Below are 17,573 nucleotides of genomic sequence, written 5' to 3'. Positions count from 1 at the left end.
GTACATAGCATAGATGTACATCTTTGCATAGATCCACAAGTGGAGATATTCACACACTTCTATTTAATCTGAAGTGCTGTAATACTTCAGGGTAAGAAATCACAATGGCAGAACTACTGGGAGGCCACATTTTCATTTACACCCAAACTAAACATACAACACCTTCACCAACAACTTTCTTACCATTGATCTCTTATCCTCCTGCTGCTATGGGAATTGAGAGTGTAAACATGGAAGCTAAGTGGTATCATCTGCCTGAGTCACATAAGGAGAGGCAGAGAGACGGCCTCTCCATCTGCTGGTAAGCACTGCACAACATGCTGTATGCCAGAGCACAGCTAGGGCCCAACCATGTCCAAAGCCCTGGCCCTAGAAGGCAGTGTTCAGGTGCACTGAGCAAGCTGCCTCCCAGAGGATTTTATTTTTTGTTTTTGTTTTTTTGAGACAAAAGTCTCACTTTTTTTCCCTCTGTACAGTATTATAACCCATAGCAACCTTAAATTATTGGGCTAAGAGACCCTCCTCCCTCAGCCTCCCAAGTAGCTGAGTCTGCAGGTGCCTGCCCAGCTAGTTTTTCTATTGTTAGTAGAGAAAGGATTTAACTCTTGCTCAGGTTAGTCTCTAACTTCTGTGCTCAAGCAATCCTCCCACCGCATCCTCCCAGCACACACACACTCACACACACACACACAAAGATTAGAACTGATAAACAAATTCTGTAAAGTTGTGGGATGCAAACTTATAAGTAGCATTTATATATGCAATTACAAATAATCATAAAAAATTAAAAAATGATTTCATTTACCATAGCTACAAATTAAATAAAATAGGAATAAACTTAACCAAAGGAGTGAAATATTACTACAGTGAAAACTATAAAATATTGATAGGAGAAATTTAAAAAGACACAGAATGAAAAGATATTCTGTGCACTCAAATTAAAAATAAATCAATATTGTTAAAATATCAATACTATTCAAATCGAAAAAAGAAAAAAAAATAAAATTTATATGGAATGAAAAGAGACCCAGAATAGTGAAAGCATTTTTAGAAAAAAATAAAACTGGAGGAATCACCTAACCTGACGTAAAACTTTATGATAGAGGTATAGCAACCAAAAGAGCATGATGCTGGCAAGAAAAGACACAGAAACCAATGAGAAAAAAATAGAGAACTCAGAAATAAATTCACACATCTATAGTAAATTTACCTTCAACCAAGGTGCCAAGAACCTACTGTGAGGAAATGTCAATCTCTTTAATAAATGTTGCTGGCAAAACTAGGTGTCCTTATGCAGAAGATTAAAATTATACCCTAATCTTTCTCCACAACCAAATATCAACCCAAAATTTATTAAATACTCAAATGCAAGTTCCCTGAAATGGGAAACTATGAAAAAAAAAAAATTTTAGAGCTTTTGTCTAAAGGGCAAGGGCTTCTTGAGTAGTACTCCCAAAGCACAGGCATCTAAGGCAAAACTAGACAAATGAGATCACCCCAAGCTAAAAAGCTCTATACAGCAAAGAAAACAACAAAGTGAAGATTTAATCCACAAATGGGAGAAAATATTTACTAACTAACCATATGACAGGAGATTAATAGCTAGAATATATTAGAAGCTCCCAAAACTCAGAGGGAAAAATTAAATAATTCAATTAAAAATGGGCAAACTAAAAATGTTTCTCAAAAGAAGACATACAAAAGGCCTTCAGGTATATTAAAAATGCTCAACATCACTCATTACCAGATAAATGCAAATCAAAACTGCAATGAGATACCATCTCACCCCAGTTAGAATGGCTTTATTCAAAAATACAAGCAGTCCAGTGTTTGGTGCCCCATGATCACATTAATGTACATAGCTATGATTTAATATTAATAAAAGAATACAAGCAGTAATGCATGCTGTAGAGAATCTGGAATGCAATGTAGTACAACCACTATGCAGAAGAGTACGGAGGTTCCTTAAATAACCAAAAAAGCAACCCCCCTGTTAGTTATACATATAATAAAGGAAAATTAATTCTATCAACAGGATATATTTATTCCCATCTTTATTACATTATTCACTATAGCCAAGATATAAAATCAACCCAAGTGTTCATCAACTTATTAATAAAGAAACTGTGGTACATATACACTTTGGCATAATACAGCACCACAAAAATCCTGCCATTTGCAACAATATGAATGGAACTGGAGAACATGATGTTAAGTGAAAAAAACAATCACAGAGAGAGAAATCATATATGTTACATGTGGGAGCTAAATATTAAAATTTGATTTTATATAGACACTGAGTAGAATTATGTTACCTAGAGGCTGAGAAGTGTAGCAGGTAGAGGGAATAATTTGAGGATGCTTAATGGGTGCCAAAGTATAGTTAGAATGAATAATATTTGATAGCACGACAAAGTGACTATAATCAACAATAAGCTAAAATATACCTTAAAATAACTAAAAGAGAAGAATTAGAATGTTCCTAACAACAAACAAATAATATCTAAAGTACTAGATACCCCAATTACACCTTTTTGAATTGTTCACACTATATTTCTCTATAAAATCATCACTTAACCCTAAAATGTTATAAATTATTTAAGCAATTAAAAATAAAAAATAGATAATAGACTTAAACACATCAGCCAACACAAGAGAGTAGAACTTATCTCCATGAATCAATCAATAAATAAACAAATACAAGAAAAAGAAGAAGACCTACAAATTGCTAGTGTACATATGAAAACAAAGTCAGTAATCATCAGGCAATGGGAAATATGCTATAAGATCTCAACTCTACCCTGTTAAATGGCTACTATTAAAACATAAGCTGAAACGAGTATTGGAAAACGTGTAAACAAAGGGAAGTTTTGCACATGATTTGTGTGAATATAAATCAGTAGATTATGAAAAAATAGTACAAATAGTTCTTTCAGAATTAAAAATAGAAATATGATATGATGTAGCAACCATAATATTAGATATATACCCCCAAAATTATAATCAGTATATTTTTATTTTTTTATTAAATCATAACTATGTACATGAATGCATTTATGGGGTACAATGTACTGATTTTATATACAATTTGAAATGCTTACAGTAAACTAGTTAACATATCCTTCATGACACTGTTTGTTGTGTTAAGACATTTATACTCTTAATAGTTTTAACATGGACCCTTGTGCACAATAGGTGAGGTCCCACCAAATACCCTCCCTCCTACAAACGTCCCCCCTCTCCTTTCCTCTCCCTTCTCTTCTCTCCTTCAATCTGGACTGTAGTCTTGTTTTATTATTCATATGAAAGTGTGGGTGATTATATATTTGTTTCATAATAGTACTGAGAACACTGGATACTTTTTCTTCCATTCTCGAGATACTTTACTAAGAATAATATGTTCCAGCTTCATCTAGGTAAAAATAAAAGATGTAAATTCTCCATCTGTTTTTATGGATGCATAATATTCCATGGTATACATATACCATAATTTGTTAATCCATTCATGAGTTGATGGGCACTTGGACTGCTTTCATGACTTGGCAATTATGAATTGGGCTGCAATAAACATTCTGGTGCAAATGTCTTTGTTGCAAAATTATTTTTTGTCATCTGGAAATGTACCTAGTAGAGGAATTGCAGGATTGAATGGCAATTCAATCCTGCAGTTTTTAGTTTTCTAAGTGTTCTCCAAACTTGTTTCCAAAAAGGATGTAAGAACTTGCATTCCCAACTGCAGTGCAGAAGTATTTCCTTCTTTCTGCATCCACACCAACATTTGAAATTTGGGGATTTTGTGATGTGGGCTACTCTTACTGGAGTTAGATCATATTTCCCAGTGTTTTTAATTAGCATTTCTCTTCTGATTAAAGATGATGAGCATTTTTTCATGTGTTTGTAGGCCATGCACTTGTCTTCTTCAGAGATGCTTCTGTTTGAGTCTCTTGTCCACAAAGAAATGGGATTATTTGTTCTTTTCTTATTAAATAGTTTCGGTTTTCTGTGGATTCTAGTCATCGACCATTTGTCAGAAACATAAACTGCAAATATCTTCTCCCATTCTGATGGCTGTCTGCTTTCTTTACTTACTGTGTTCTTGGCTATGCAGAGGCTTTTTGTTTGATCATATACCAGTAATATATTTTTGGTGTTTCTTCATTTGCCCGGGGGTCCATCTCATACAATATTCTCCCAGGACAATTTCCTCAAGCATTTTCCCTGCACTTTCTCCCAGTATCTTTATATTTTCCTCTCTTAAGTTTAAATCTTTTATCCAGTGAGAATAAATTTTTGTTAATGGTGAAATGTGAGGATCCAGTTTTAGTCTTCTATAGGTCACCAGCCATTCACCCAACACCATTTGTTAAATAAAGAATCTTTCCCACAATTAATGCTTTTGATAGGCTTATCAAAGATCAAAGGATGATTAAGTGGCTGGGTTCATCTCTTGGTTCTGTTCTGTTACATATATCAACCTCTCTACTTTTGTGCCAGTACCATGCTATGTTGATCACTATAGATTTATAGTATAGCATGAAGTCTGGTAGTGTGATTACTCCTGTTTTATTTTTATTTCTGAATAATGTCTTGGTTATTTGAGTTTTTTCTGATTCCATATAAAACAAAGTACCATGGTTAGTGCTTTTAGCTGGATGGTGGTTAGAGCACTGGCCCCATGCATCAGGAGCATCAGGTTCAAATCTGCCATGGCCCGCTAAAAAAGAAAAAAAAGAAAAGATTACTATTTTTTCCAAATCTTAAAACTATGACAATGATGCTTTAATAGCTATTGCATTACATTTGTAGATTGCTTTGGGTAGTATGGACATTTTAACAATGTTGATTCTTTCCAACCATGAGCATGGTATGTTTTTCCATTTGTTAACATCATCAGCTATCTCTTTTCTCAGTTTCATAGTTCTCTTTATAGAGATATTTCATGTTCTTTGTTAGGTAAATTCCCAGATATTTCATCTTCTTTGGCATCTTACTGTAAAAGGAATAGAGTCTTTGACTATATTTTCGGTTGACTATTGTTGGTATATATAAAAGCTACTGATTTGTAGGTATTTATTTTGTATCCTGATACACGGTTGTATTCCTTGATCACATCTAAGCATTTTGTAGTTGAGTCCCTAGGTTTTCTTATGCATATGTGCATAAGATCATATCATTCCTAGGTTTTCTGTGTATAAGATCATATCATCCATGAAGAGTGAGAGTTTGATCTCTTCTGTCCCCTCTGGGTACAATTGATTGCCTTCTCTTGAGTGATTAAAATAGTTAAGACATTACTATGTTTAACAGCATTGGAGACAATGAGAATCCTTGTCTATTTCCAAATCTGCGTGGAAATATTTTTAATTTTACTCCATTTAGTATGATGTTGACTGTGGGTTTGCTGTAGATGGCCTCTATCAGTTTAAGAAATGACCCATCTAAGCCAATTTTCTTAAGTGTTTTAATCTTGAAAGGATGCTAGATATTAGCAAAAGCTTTTTCTGCATCAATTGAGAGAATCATATGTTCTTTTTTTTATTATTTTATTTATGTGGTGTATTGTGTTTACAGATTTCCATATGTTGAATCAAACTTGTAACCCTGGAATAGAACCAACTTGACAATGGTGTATAATTTTTTTTGATGTGTTGTTACATTCTGTTTGCTAAGATCTTATTGAATATTTTTGCATAAATATTCATTAATGATGTTGGTCTATAATTTTCTTTCTTTCTTGGGTCATTTCCTATTTGGGGAATGAGGGTAATATTTGCTTTGTACAATGTGTTGGTAAATATTCCCCCTTTTTTATGTGTTGTAGAAGGTTATGTAATTTAGGTACTAGTTCCTCTTTAAAGGTTTATAGAATTCTTAGGTGAAGCCATCTGTTCCTGGACTTTTCTGTTCTGGGAGGTTTCATATAGTTGATCCTATTTCAGTGTTTGATATAGTTTATTCAAAATTTTGAATTCTTTCTGGATGAGTCTTGGAAGGTGGTGTGCTTCCAGGTATTCATCCATTGTCTTCAGATTTTCATATCTCTGAGAATGAAGTTTTTTCTACTAATTATTAAGGATTTTTGAATTTCTTAGGTATCTGTTGTTTAACCTTTATAGTTTCTCATTAATGACATTAGAGATTTTACTTCTCTGTTTCTAGTTAAATTAGAAAAGGGTTATCACATTTGTTAATCTTTCAAAAAAAACCCCAACTTTTTAATTTGTCGATCTTCTGAATGATTCTTTTGTTTTAAATTTCATTTAGTTCTGCCCTAATTTTGGTTATCGCTTTTCTTCTGCTGGATTTGAGGTTGGAATGTTCTTCCTTTTCCAGTTGCTTGAGATGACCCATTAAGTTTTGACTTCCCCTTTTTCTTTTTTCTTAATGAAAGCTTCCAATGCCATAAATTTCCCTCTTAGGACTGCCTTTGCAGTATCCCACAGGTTTTGCTAATTCACATCTTTGTTATCACTTTGTTTCTCCAATTTGATAATGTTCTTCTTAATTTCATTTTTGACCCAGCTTTCATTCAGCATAACCTTATTTAGTTCCCATGACTTTGACTATGAAGATTCCTGTTGCTGTTGAGTTCAAATTTTCTTCCATGATAATCCGAGAAAATACAAGGAACAATTTCTGTTGTTTTAAATTTGCTAAGGTTAGACTTGTTACCTAAGATTTTATCAATTTTAGAGGATGATCCATGGGTGATGAGAAGAATGTGTATTCAGTTTTTAGGATAAAATGTTCTGTAGATATCTGTTAAGTCCATTTGTTCTAGAGTTGAGATTAAGTCTGTTATTTCATTGTTTAGTTTATTCCTGGAGGATCTATCCAACACTGCAAAAGGGGTGTTAAAATCTCCAACTATTGTAGTGTAGGAAGATATCAAATTGTTCATATCTGTTAGGGTTTGCTTTATAAATTGAGAAACAGTCTGATAGAGCACATAAATGTTAATTATCAAAATCTCTTCATGTTTAGTTTTTCCTGTGACAAATATGTGGTGTCCATCATTATCTTTCCTTTATCTATGTTGGTTTGAAACTAATTTTATATGCAAATAAAATTGCAATTCCTGGTGTTTTCTGATTTTCATTTGCCTGTATTATAGACATCTGCCCATTCATCCTGCGTCTTTTTTATCCTGTAATGTAAGTAGATACTCTTCTATGCAGCATATATCTGCTCTGAGTTTTTGTATCCAATCAGCCAATCTGTGCCTCTTTGGAGGACAATTTAAGCCATTCACATTAATTGAGAGAATTGATAAGCATGGTAGTGTTTTGGTTGTCATGTTTTTCAAAAGTCCAGTGGAAATTCTTAATCCTTCAACATAGTGGATGATAGTTTTTGTTTAAGGCTTTCTGGGTGAGATCACTTTGGTAATAGACAACTGTGCTGTGCATTATATAAAATGGGATTGAGCATTTCCTGGATAGCTGGTATTGTTACTACAAATTTCTTTAACATGTATTAATCAGTAAAGTATTTGATTACTCCATCACAAATGAAACTCAGTTTAGCTGGATACAGGATCCTGGGCTGAAAGGTGTTTTCATTTTAGGAGATTGAAGGTCCATGACCATCCCCTTCTCACTTGAAAAGTTTTGGCTGAGACATATGGAGTCATTCCAATATTCTTCTCCTTGTAGGTAATGCTTTTCTTACATCTGCTGTTTGCAAAATTTTTTCCATCATAATACCTTTGGAAAAGTTAATTACAATATGTCTAGGAGTTGCTTTATTTGGATTGAGTTGAGCTTGGGTTCTGTGGTTCTGAAACTGTCTACTACCTGAATTTCTGTATCTCTTGCCATGCTTGAGAAATTCTCCTCCACAATATCTTGGAGTAGATCACCTGAACCTTTAGAACCATCCTCTTCTTCTTCAGAAATTCCTATAAGATGAATGTTTGATCTTTGGACATGGTCCCACAGCTCTCTCAGGGAATGATCAGTTTTTTCTCTCCATCTCTCTGCCTCTTTGAGTATTTGGGAGTATTTAAAAGCTTTATCTTCAACTTTGGACATCATTGCTTCTGTATATTCAACTGTATTACTCAGGGATTCTAAAGTATTTCAGAGCTCCTCCAACAGCTTTTTCATTTCCTTGAGCTCTGCTATATCTTTTCTCATTGTGTCTACATCCTTGGACATTTTGTCTTTGAATTCATTGATTTCTTAAGACAACTTTTCACAACACTTTGGATTTCAATTTCCATCTTTTCCTCCATTCTATTAATTTTATTAGCCATCCATATTATGAATTCTATTTCTGACATTTCAAGCATTTGTTTATGAATAGCATCTTCTGTTGTATCTCCTTTATCATTCTTTGGGGGAATTGATCTACTCTTACTATTCCTGTTGCCATAGTTTTTATGTTGGTTCCATCCCATGATTATTTACCACAGTTGGCTAGTAAAGCTGGTTGGGTGTAATTGGATTGAGGACTCCAGGAGTTGTAGTTAAGTAGCCCTTTACCAAAGACCTGAGACTGGTGACCGTGGCTTTTCTTGTACATCTGTATAAAGGTCTCTTTGAGTCCTGCTGCCAGAGACTCTGAGGAGCTGATTGATGTGAGGGGGCTAGATTGCTCTGTCTTATATTCAACCAGTCTCTATGCAATCCTAGTGAGTCAAAGAATTTGGGTTGTTATCTCAGTTGGGGGGAGATACAAACAACTTAGACAACTTGGCCCCCACCAACAACAATTGGAAGAGGAGAATCAGCCCCTGCAACTACAACACAACAAGGGCTCAACTTTGGAGGGTCTATGGGTGGCTGTCCCAGGTCAAGAGTTGCAAACCAATTGTCCCCAGCAGCAGAATCACTGATCAACTGGGAGTGTTCGAAAGGACTCTAGCAACCAGAGATCAAGGATCCATTGGCACCTCAAGTGTGGCTCCCAGCAGTGCTCAATGGTATAAAGAAGGCCCATCCAGCAAAAAAGTTAGTCCAGAGGTGTAAATGAGCCAGGGATATGTGCCTGCCAGAGTCAAAGGGGATTAAGTTCCTCCTTGTCTGAAATGCTGAAATATATGACCAGCAGGCTGGAGGACACCAAGTCTGGCTCCCTACAGTGCTCAATGGAGACTGAGGAGTATTCCAGCAGACTCTGTCCCAAGTCAGCAGTTACCATTACAGCATGAGTCTATGCATCTGCCTCAGATGTACTCCTCCTCTGGTACCCCTGCCAGGTAAGGTCCATGTCCCTCCAGCAGCACAAGAGAATCTGGGAGGTGTCTATTAAAAATTTGACCCCAGAGGAAGTAAGCCACTGTAACTGCACCGTGATCTGCTGTGTGGGTCACTGAGCCACCATTAGTGTCACACCACCACCACAATGCTGCTGCCACTGGCCCCACTGCCACAACTTTCATGGCCCTGGGCCAGTCCCTCTCTCTCCACATCTCCCCTCTTCTACTTGTGTCACAGTTTCTGTCCAAATGCACTGTAGCCCTTTAAAAAGGAACCACCAGACACTCTGGGATCTAGGCTCTGACTGGCAATTGAGGGCAGAAGGGTGGACTGGGAGTTCAGAATGGCAGGGAAAATATTCAACTTTTATTCTGGGAAAGATAATGCACAGGCTAACAGAGAGGTCTCTGTGTTGAAGTAGTACCAGCATTCAGTGTCTCTCTCCTGTAGTTTGAAATCAGAGGTCTTCAGTTCACTGCTCACTGGTATAGAGCACACAGTGAGCCACTGTCTTGGGGAAGGTTATGTACTGTGATCCTCCTTTGGATAGGTTTTGTACCAGAAGTTTGTTTCCTAGGAGTTGCAGCTTGTCTCAGAAGGGATAATGTGTACTCATTAAACTTCTCTTTCAGCTCAGCTCCCTACCCTCAGCTTTTTGGGGATCATTCTGACCATTATCTCTCCCTCTGGACAGGAGTCTCTGTTGAAAGCTGGCCTCACTTGGACATATTACCTATTCCCTGACAAATCAGTGTGTTTAAAAGGCATCATTACTTGCATGTTTATTGTGGTGCTATTCACATAGCCAAGATATAGTATCTGCAAGTCCACAACTGAAAGATAAATAAAAAATGATATATGTGTACAAAATTATATACTATTCATCCACAAAAAGAAAAATCCTATATTTTTAAATAACATAAGGGAACTTGGAGAACATGGTAATTAAAATAAGACATATGCCTCGTAATCTGTGGTATCCAAACAATTTGCTCTTACTCAAGTAAAGAGAAGAATGGTGGCACAGAGAGAATTTTAGGAAAGAATGGGCTTGAGGACATGTTTTTTAAAAAATACTTGATTTCAGTTAGATAGAATAAATTTAGGACATTTATGTATTGCATGATAATTATAGTTAATGATGATGTACACATTTTTAAAATATGTTAAGAAGGTGCTAAGTGTTCTTTATCAAAAAGGTTATAAGTATTTGAAGTAAAGCTTTTGTTAATTAGCTACAGTTAAGGATTAGAATATATATACATACATATATATTAGATTAGAATATATATATATACACACATATATGTGTCAAAACATTACATTTTACAAATTGAATACATATGTTATCTGGCAATTTAAATAAATAAAAATAATTGAAGTATATAGCAATGTTTCAAATACTGAGGCTGAGTCTTTGTCACAAACTTAGCTGAGCAGTATCAAACATATATCATTTTAGTGCTGATTTTTGTCATTTCATTTTTCCGTCATAAGCAAAGGAACTGTGATATTTATCAGCATATTTAGGATCCAGCAAAAAACATGAGAGGGGCCATGTGCTTTAAAGTTTTTATTTTACGTTCAAGTCACCAACATTCCTGGTGCTTATGGTTATGGTATGGAATATGGAGGTATGTGGTGCTTACCATTATATCTTTAGTCACTGCAAACACAGAAAACAAGATAGCATCTAAAATTACTGATAAAATTTTCAATTAGAAACCTTCCATAATCCCTGACATTCCTCTACAGAGAATGACCAAAACTTCAGCCACAATTTCTTAGTAAAGTATCTCCAGAATGGAAGAAAAAGTATCCAATGTACTCATCCATACTATGAAACTAATTTATGGCTTTCAAATGATGCTATAACGCAGTTATAACCTAAGAATATGCGGAAGAGGGAGAGGGAGGATGGAGAGGGGGAAGGATGGAAGGATGGGGGACGATTGGTAGGATTACACCTACGCTGCATCTTATATGGGTACATGTGAAACTTACTAAATGTAGAATATAAATGTCTTAACACAATAACTAAGAAAATGCCAGGAAGGCTATGTTAACCAGTGTGATGAAAATATGTCAAATGGTATATAAACCAGTGTATGGTGCCCCATGATTGCATTAATGTACACAGTTATGATTTAATACATAAATAAATAAATAAATGGTTTATGAAATACAAAAAAAAATGAAAAGAAAGAAAACCATGGACTGTGTGGTGCAACCACTGAAATAAAAAAGATGAAACAATGTAATACAAATTTGCTAAGACCACAATAAACAGCCATTGAATAGTATAATTCAAAGACATATTATTTTCTAAAACTAAAAAGATACACTCAAACATGATATGTTGGAATCATATGTTGTACTACATATTTAATGATAATTAAACTCAAACTTCTTCACTTACCATAAACCATCTTTCAAAATTCTTATGTTTATTATGCAGTGATTGTCATAAGCATAACATGGTTATGTATGTTTTTCTTATTTTATTTTCATTTTTATCACACTATGTATTAGGATAAAATAAATACACTGCTGAGTGCCTGATTTAAGTCTATGGCATTCACAATCATTTATCTTTATACTTTCCTGAAGACTTTTATTTTAAAAGACATTGAATTACACTGACTTCTATTAGGTAATCAGAATGCTGAATTTATAAAATGTAAATGGCCTCAAAATGTTTGGTTCAAAATAATTTTTCTCAAATGAAAAATTTCTAAGCTTCTGGGAAATTTTAGAGTACTGTGAGAAATTTCACCTAGAATATAGAACAGGGGGCAAGTTGTGGCCATATCACTGGCAAAAGAAGCCTGGCTGTGACACATATGTTGCTGGTAATGAAGAAAGAGAGATAGAAATAAACTGGGGATAATTACAAAATTGATGAAACAGAATTTCCAGTTATTAAATTAGAGAATTTGTTGAGGCGAATTTGCCCTCTCTTGATATGTGAATCAATGCTATTTATTTGCCTTGGATATTGTTAATTTCTTAGCTACAGTTGCAAACTCCTCCAGATATATTTACTGCCAAATATAAGGCATCTATTACTTACCTATCAATAGGCTATATTTGTTCCCCTAACTCAAATTTTAAAACAATTTCATGATTTATGAGGACTTCCTAGTATTTAACTGGACAAACTAGCCTAATGAAATCATTATACTCAACTATGTCAATGACAAACACTGTAAGAAACACTCACCAAATCAAAAACGGCTTAAATAGGATTCTCTGATTTAGAGGAAAAATATAGAATGCACTGAAGGACTGAAATATAAGTTAATACTCTGTGGAGTTACTTTCAGTTTCAGATTATTTCATGAGCACCTTTAAATGTTATAAAAATTATTGTTTTACTCCTTGAACAGGTCATATAAAGAACACTTCGTAAACTTTGAAATAAGAAAATTGTGTGTTAAATTAGATAAGAGTAATCAGTAAAAACAGAAGACTTGCATGGAGGAGATTCTGAGCCAGAGTCATAAGATTTTAGAAGAATGAACTGAATGTAGGGCATGAAAGAAATATTTACTTTCAGAAACTTAAATGTTTCTAGTTCATCAGCATATTATCAACACTTTTTAAAATATCTTTTTTCCCAATATATTTCTTTTTCTTTAGAAGTTGGTTATAAAACCAATTGACAGAAAAATAATTAATTGTTCTATAATTCTGTTACATGTAAAGATTTTCTTTAGAGTGATATATTTGTATATTTACTTACATGTAAGTAAAAAATGTGTGTTTCACAACCCAGTGAGGTAGCATGTTCAAAGAAAAATATAGGATAAAATCTTATAAATAGTCATTTGGGGTTCATAAATGTATGGAATTTTATTATACTAGGCAACCTTTATTTCAACAACTAAAGCAACAATGTAACTGAAAAAAGTAAGAAAACTTTAACCTATAGGAACATTATTCTTCTAAGTATTTTAAATGTAAAGCAGCTGGCAAAATGGATCACAAGACATGCTATTTTAGTATGTAACCCAATAGCACATTCTTATTATTCATTACCTACAACTTGGAGTAAAAAAAGATAAGTTAATGTTGGTCCAAAATAGTACTTCATTCAATCTATAACACTCAACACATTAAAAACATTTTTGTGAATTTAATAACACTGATTTCACATCTAGTCTAAAAAAAATCCCAAATCCAGTGTATTTTATTAGAGTAATGCACATGTTTTAAAATGATTTACTTCTAAAATGGTAACTGTTTTACCTTCTTATCATTATGCAGAAAAATATTATCAGGTAATGTTATTTCATGAATCACTTATAATATTTTCTTAGGTGTCAAGCACAAAGCACGTCTCTGCTTCATAATATAACATTTCAGTATTTTCAAGTTTCTAAAAAATGTACACAAATATTGACCACATAATATATAAAAACCTTTAATAATTCTAATGTAGCAAAAGTTAACCATGCATTTTCAAATGAACACTGGGAATAAAAGCAATAGCATTGCTGCATTGTGAGTTAAATTACATCAGTACATGCTTGTCAACAATGCAAAAAAGTATCTCATTTTTAGCTTTACCATGTCCATAAAAAGTACCTTTTACATGTCATTATGACAGGCAGAAAATCTATATCTGCTTTTTAAACTTAAAATCAATTACCAAACTATTTTAACCAGATTATTCACTGTAATTGGCAATCTTGTTTAGCATAATGTGTGAAAGCCTTAGTGCCTTAGTTCATGCTACTGTGAATCCCCTGATATTTGTTTACGCTAGTTTTTTTTTTTTTTTTTTTTTTTTGTAGAGACAGAGTCTCACTGTACCGCCCTCGGGTAGAGTGCCGTGGCGTCACACGGCTCACAGCAACCTCCAACTCCTGGGCTTAAGCGATTCTCTTGCCTCAGCCTCTGGAGTAGCTGGGACTACAGGTGCCCGCCACAATGCCCGGCTATTTTTTGGTTGCAGTTTGGCCGGGGCTGAGTTCGAACCCGGCACCATCGGCATATGGGGCCGGCGCCCCACTCACTGAGCCACAGGTGCCGCCCTTATGCTAGATTTTTGATTAATTTGTGTTCAACTTATTTCATCAGTAAAGTATTTTAAAATATATAAAATTGTTGTTTTCCACGGTTTGTGTTTTACAAAAATATTTTCCACATTTATATTTATTAAATTTCTAATAAAACTATTCTGATTTTAAATAATGTTTCAGGAAACATTGGCATGTCCATAAGATCTGTGATGTTATTAACATTATTTCCCCACTCTAAACTTTTATTGTTGTCTTTCAGTATATGCACTCATGTTCATGCTAATGCTAATAGTTTAAGAAAGCTCTTTTTGCAATCATTACATTTATCTTACTTTTATCTAATATGACTTTTTAATGTTGAGTAAAGTGTGAACAGTTATTGAAGACTTTGCCACATTTGCCACATTTATAACATTTTTCTCTAGCATAAATTCTTCTATGTAGAGTTTAGTGTGAACACCTGTTCAAGGTTTTGCCACATTCTTCACATGTGTAGTGTTTCTCTCCAGTTTGAATTACTTTACATGCTGTAAGAGCTGAAGACTTGTTACAGAGTATGTCACATTCTTCACATTTGCAGGGTTTATCTCCAGTATAAATTTTGTGTTGTAAGAGCTGAGCACTGGTTATTCACATTTGTAGGGTTTCTCTCCAATGTGAATTTTCTTATGCGTTGTAAGAGCTGAGCACTGGCTAAAGGCTTTGCCACATTCTTCACATTTGTAGGGTATCTCTCCAGTATGACTTCTTGTATGTCTTATAAGATGTGAGCAGTAGTTAAAGACTTTGCCACATTCTTCACATTTGTATGGTTTCTGTCCAGTATGAATTCTCTTATGTGTTGTAAGAGTTGAGGAGTGGTTAAAGGCTTTGCCACATTCTCCACATTTGTAGTGTTTCTCTCTAGTGTGAATTCTCTTATGTCTTGTAAGAGCTGAGCAGTAGTTAAAGGCTTTGCCACATTCTTCACATTTGTATGGTTTCTCTCCAGTATGAATTCTCTTATGTGTTGTAAGAGTTGAGGAGTGGTTAAAGGCTTTGCCACATTCTCCACATTTGTAGTGTTTCTCTCTAGTGTGAATTCTCTTATGTCTTGTAAGAGCTGAGCAGTAGTTAAAGGCTTTGCCACATTCTTCGCATTTGTAGGGTTTCTCTCCAGTATGAATTATTTTATGTCTTTTAAGAGCTGAGTAGTGGTTAAAGGCTTTGCCACATTCTTCACATTTGTAGGGTTTCTCTCCAGTATGAATTCTATTATGTTTTTTAAGGTTTGAGCACTGGATAAAGGCTTTGCCACATTCTTCACATTTGTAGGGTTTCTCTCCAGTATGTATTCTCTTATGTCTTGTAAGATTTGAGCACTGGTTAAAGGCTCTGCCACATTTTCCACATTTGTAAGATTTCTCTCCAGTATGAATTCTCTTATGTTTTGTAAGAGCTGAGCACTGATTAAATGCTTTGCCACATTCTTCACATTTGTAGGGTTTCTCTCCAGTATTAATTCTTTTATGTATACTAAAAACAGAGCACTGGTTGAACATTTTACCACATTCTTTACACTTATAGAGTTTTTGTCCTGTGTTAACTTCCTTATACGTAAAAAGATTTGACCTGTCATGAAAAGCTTTGGCACATTTGTTACATTTGAAAGTTTTCTTTCTTGTATTTCTTACCTTGTGCTTAGTTAGATTTGTAGATTTACTAAGGACACACATACATTTATTACTTTGAATGATTGTCCTATGTGTAGTTGAGAAGATTTGGGCTAGTCCACTGTAACACAATTTCTGCTTCTTACCCTCACCCATTCTATCCCAGTCTTTTCTTAGGGGTAACTTGTCCAGGCCACAACTTCCATATTTTCTCCTTATTCCTTTTTGTAATGATTCCATGATATCCTGCTTTAGCAAGAAGTCCTGGGTATAATGTGAAGACATTTCTAAAAGAAATGAAAATAACAATTTATCTCACTTTTGAAACTCAGGGGAATGCATTTCACCTGGAATTCTGTTGCCTTTCAAAGAACTGGTGTTTGTCTTCCTTAGACAATATGTAACTCTCTGTTTTAGATATGAACATATAAAAGAACTGTGGTATTATAATAATAATGCATAAAACATTTAAAGATTGTGCTATAAAATGTGACTGACAAAAATATTTTTTATGGAACTGAATTTAATTTGTACCATGTTAACATATGGTATAAATGTAAGAGATGTGGAAAGTCTCATGATAAATATAAGGAGTATTTATAGAAACATAGGGATGAAAATGTGAAAAGATAGCATATGTCTAAAAGTCAATGTGACAAAGGATATCAAGAGAGCAAAAAAGAAAATAGTGACAACTATAGAAAACAAATAAGTATAGAGAAAGTGTAAGTTCTCTACTTTAAAAAAATTATACAAATTGATACACTAGATGTTCCACTTAAAACACATACATTAAATAAAGGGACTAAAAACCCAACTATATTGTGGACATGGGTCTCAACTTTGTATCTAATGAAAAATGTATTAAAATTGGCAGGATAGGAAAAACATATCCAAAAAAATGTTAACAATATGAAGGCAGAAGAGGTCACAATTATGGTAGACACATTATATTTTATGTCAGTAATATTGTATGTTTTAAAATATACTTTATTTATTTATTTATTTTGAGACAGAGTATCATTATGTTCTCCTCATGAGAGTGCTGTGACATCACTAGTCACAGCAACCTCAAACTCGTGAGCTTAAGCTATACTCTTGTCCCAGCCTCCCATGTAGATGGGACTACAACCACCTGCCACAACGCCCAGCTATGTTGTTGTTGCTGTAGTTGTTGTTGCAGTTGTCATTGTTGTTTAGCAGTTTCGGGGCCAGTTTGGAACCTGCCAGCATCAGTTTATGCGGCTTGAAGCCTTCTCACGAAGCTACAGGCACCGAGTCAAAAAATATACTTTAAATACTGTCACAAGAGACAAAAGACAATAAATATTAAAAATATCATTCACCTGAAAGTAAAAATTGTATATGTATATAAAAATATGTACATTATGTATGTATGCATATATATGTATATCTATATACACACATATGTACATTATGTGTGTATGTATATATGTCTGTATAGATATATACACATACATATACATATATATCTATATACACATATATACATACATACATAATGTACATATTTCTTACATATATATACATATATACACACATATATTTACATTTATATGTATATATACACACATATATATACATATATACACACACATATATACATACATACATAATGTACATATTTCATTCTCTTGAATGAAAATTCACAAATATATAATGGAAGCACT

The 17,573-nt window shown here is 34.1% G+C and overlaps 1 protein-coding gene across 1 annotated transcript; it reads right to left on the bottom strand.

Moving 5' to 3' along the window:
• Positions 1-14,677: 14,677 nt before the first annotated feature.
• Positions 14,678-16,167, bottom strand: LOC128572482 (zinc finger protein 98-like). The gene is made up of 2 exons (XM_053572530.1): positions 14,867-16,167; positions 14,678-14,720 (listed from the first exon to the last, which is right to left on the bottom strand). Exons 1-2 carry the CDS (start codon positions 16,165-16,167, stop codon positions 14,678-14,680), a joined length of 1,344 nt encoding a protein of 447 aa, XP_053428505.1.
• Positions 16,168-17,573: the final 1,406 nt, after the last annotated feature.

Source organism: Nycticebus coucang, chromosome 20, assembly GCF_027406575.1.
Source record: "Nycticebus coucang isolate mNycCou1 chromosome 20, mNycCou1.pri, whole genome shotgun sequence".
NCBI classification, from domain to species: Eukaryota; Metazoa; Chordata; class Mammalia; order Primates; family Lorisidae; genus Nycticebus; species Nycticebus coucang.
The sequence above is the reverse complement of the archived record's forward strand: the minus strand, read 5'-3'. Positions and strand labels throughout refer to the sequence as shown.

Bases quoted from the DNA above. Each gene is read 5' to 3' on its own strand.
- LOC128572482 (XM_053572530.1), bottom strand. From the start codon at position 16,167: ATGTCTTCACATTATACCCAGGACTTCTTGCTAAAGCAGGATATCATG. The intron at 14,721-14,866 runs ATGTGAATAACC...GAAACACTACAC, and splicing joins ATTGGAGAGAAACCCTACAA to ATGTGAAGAATGTGGCAAAA.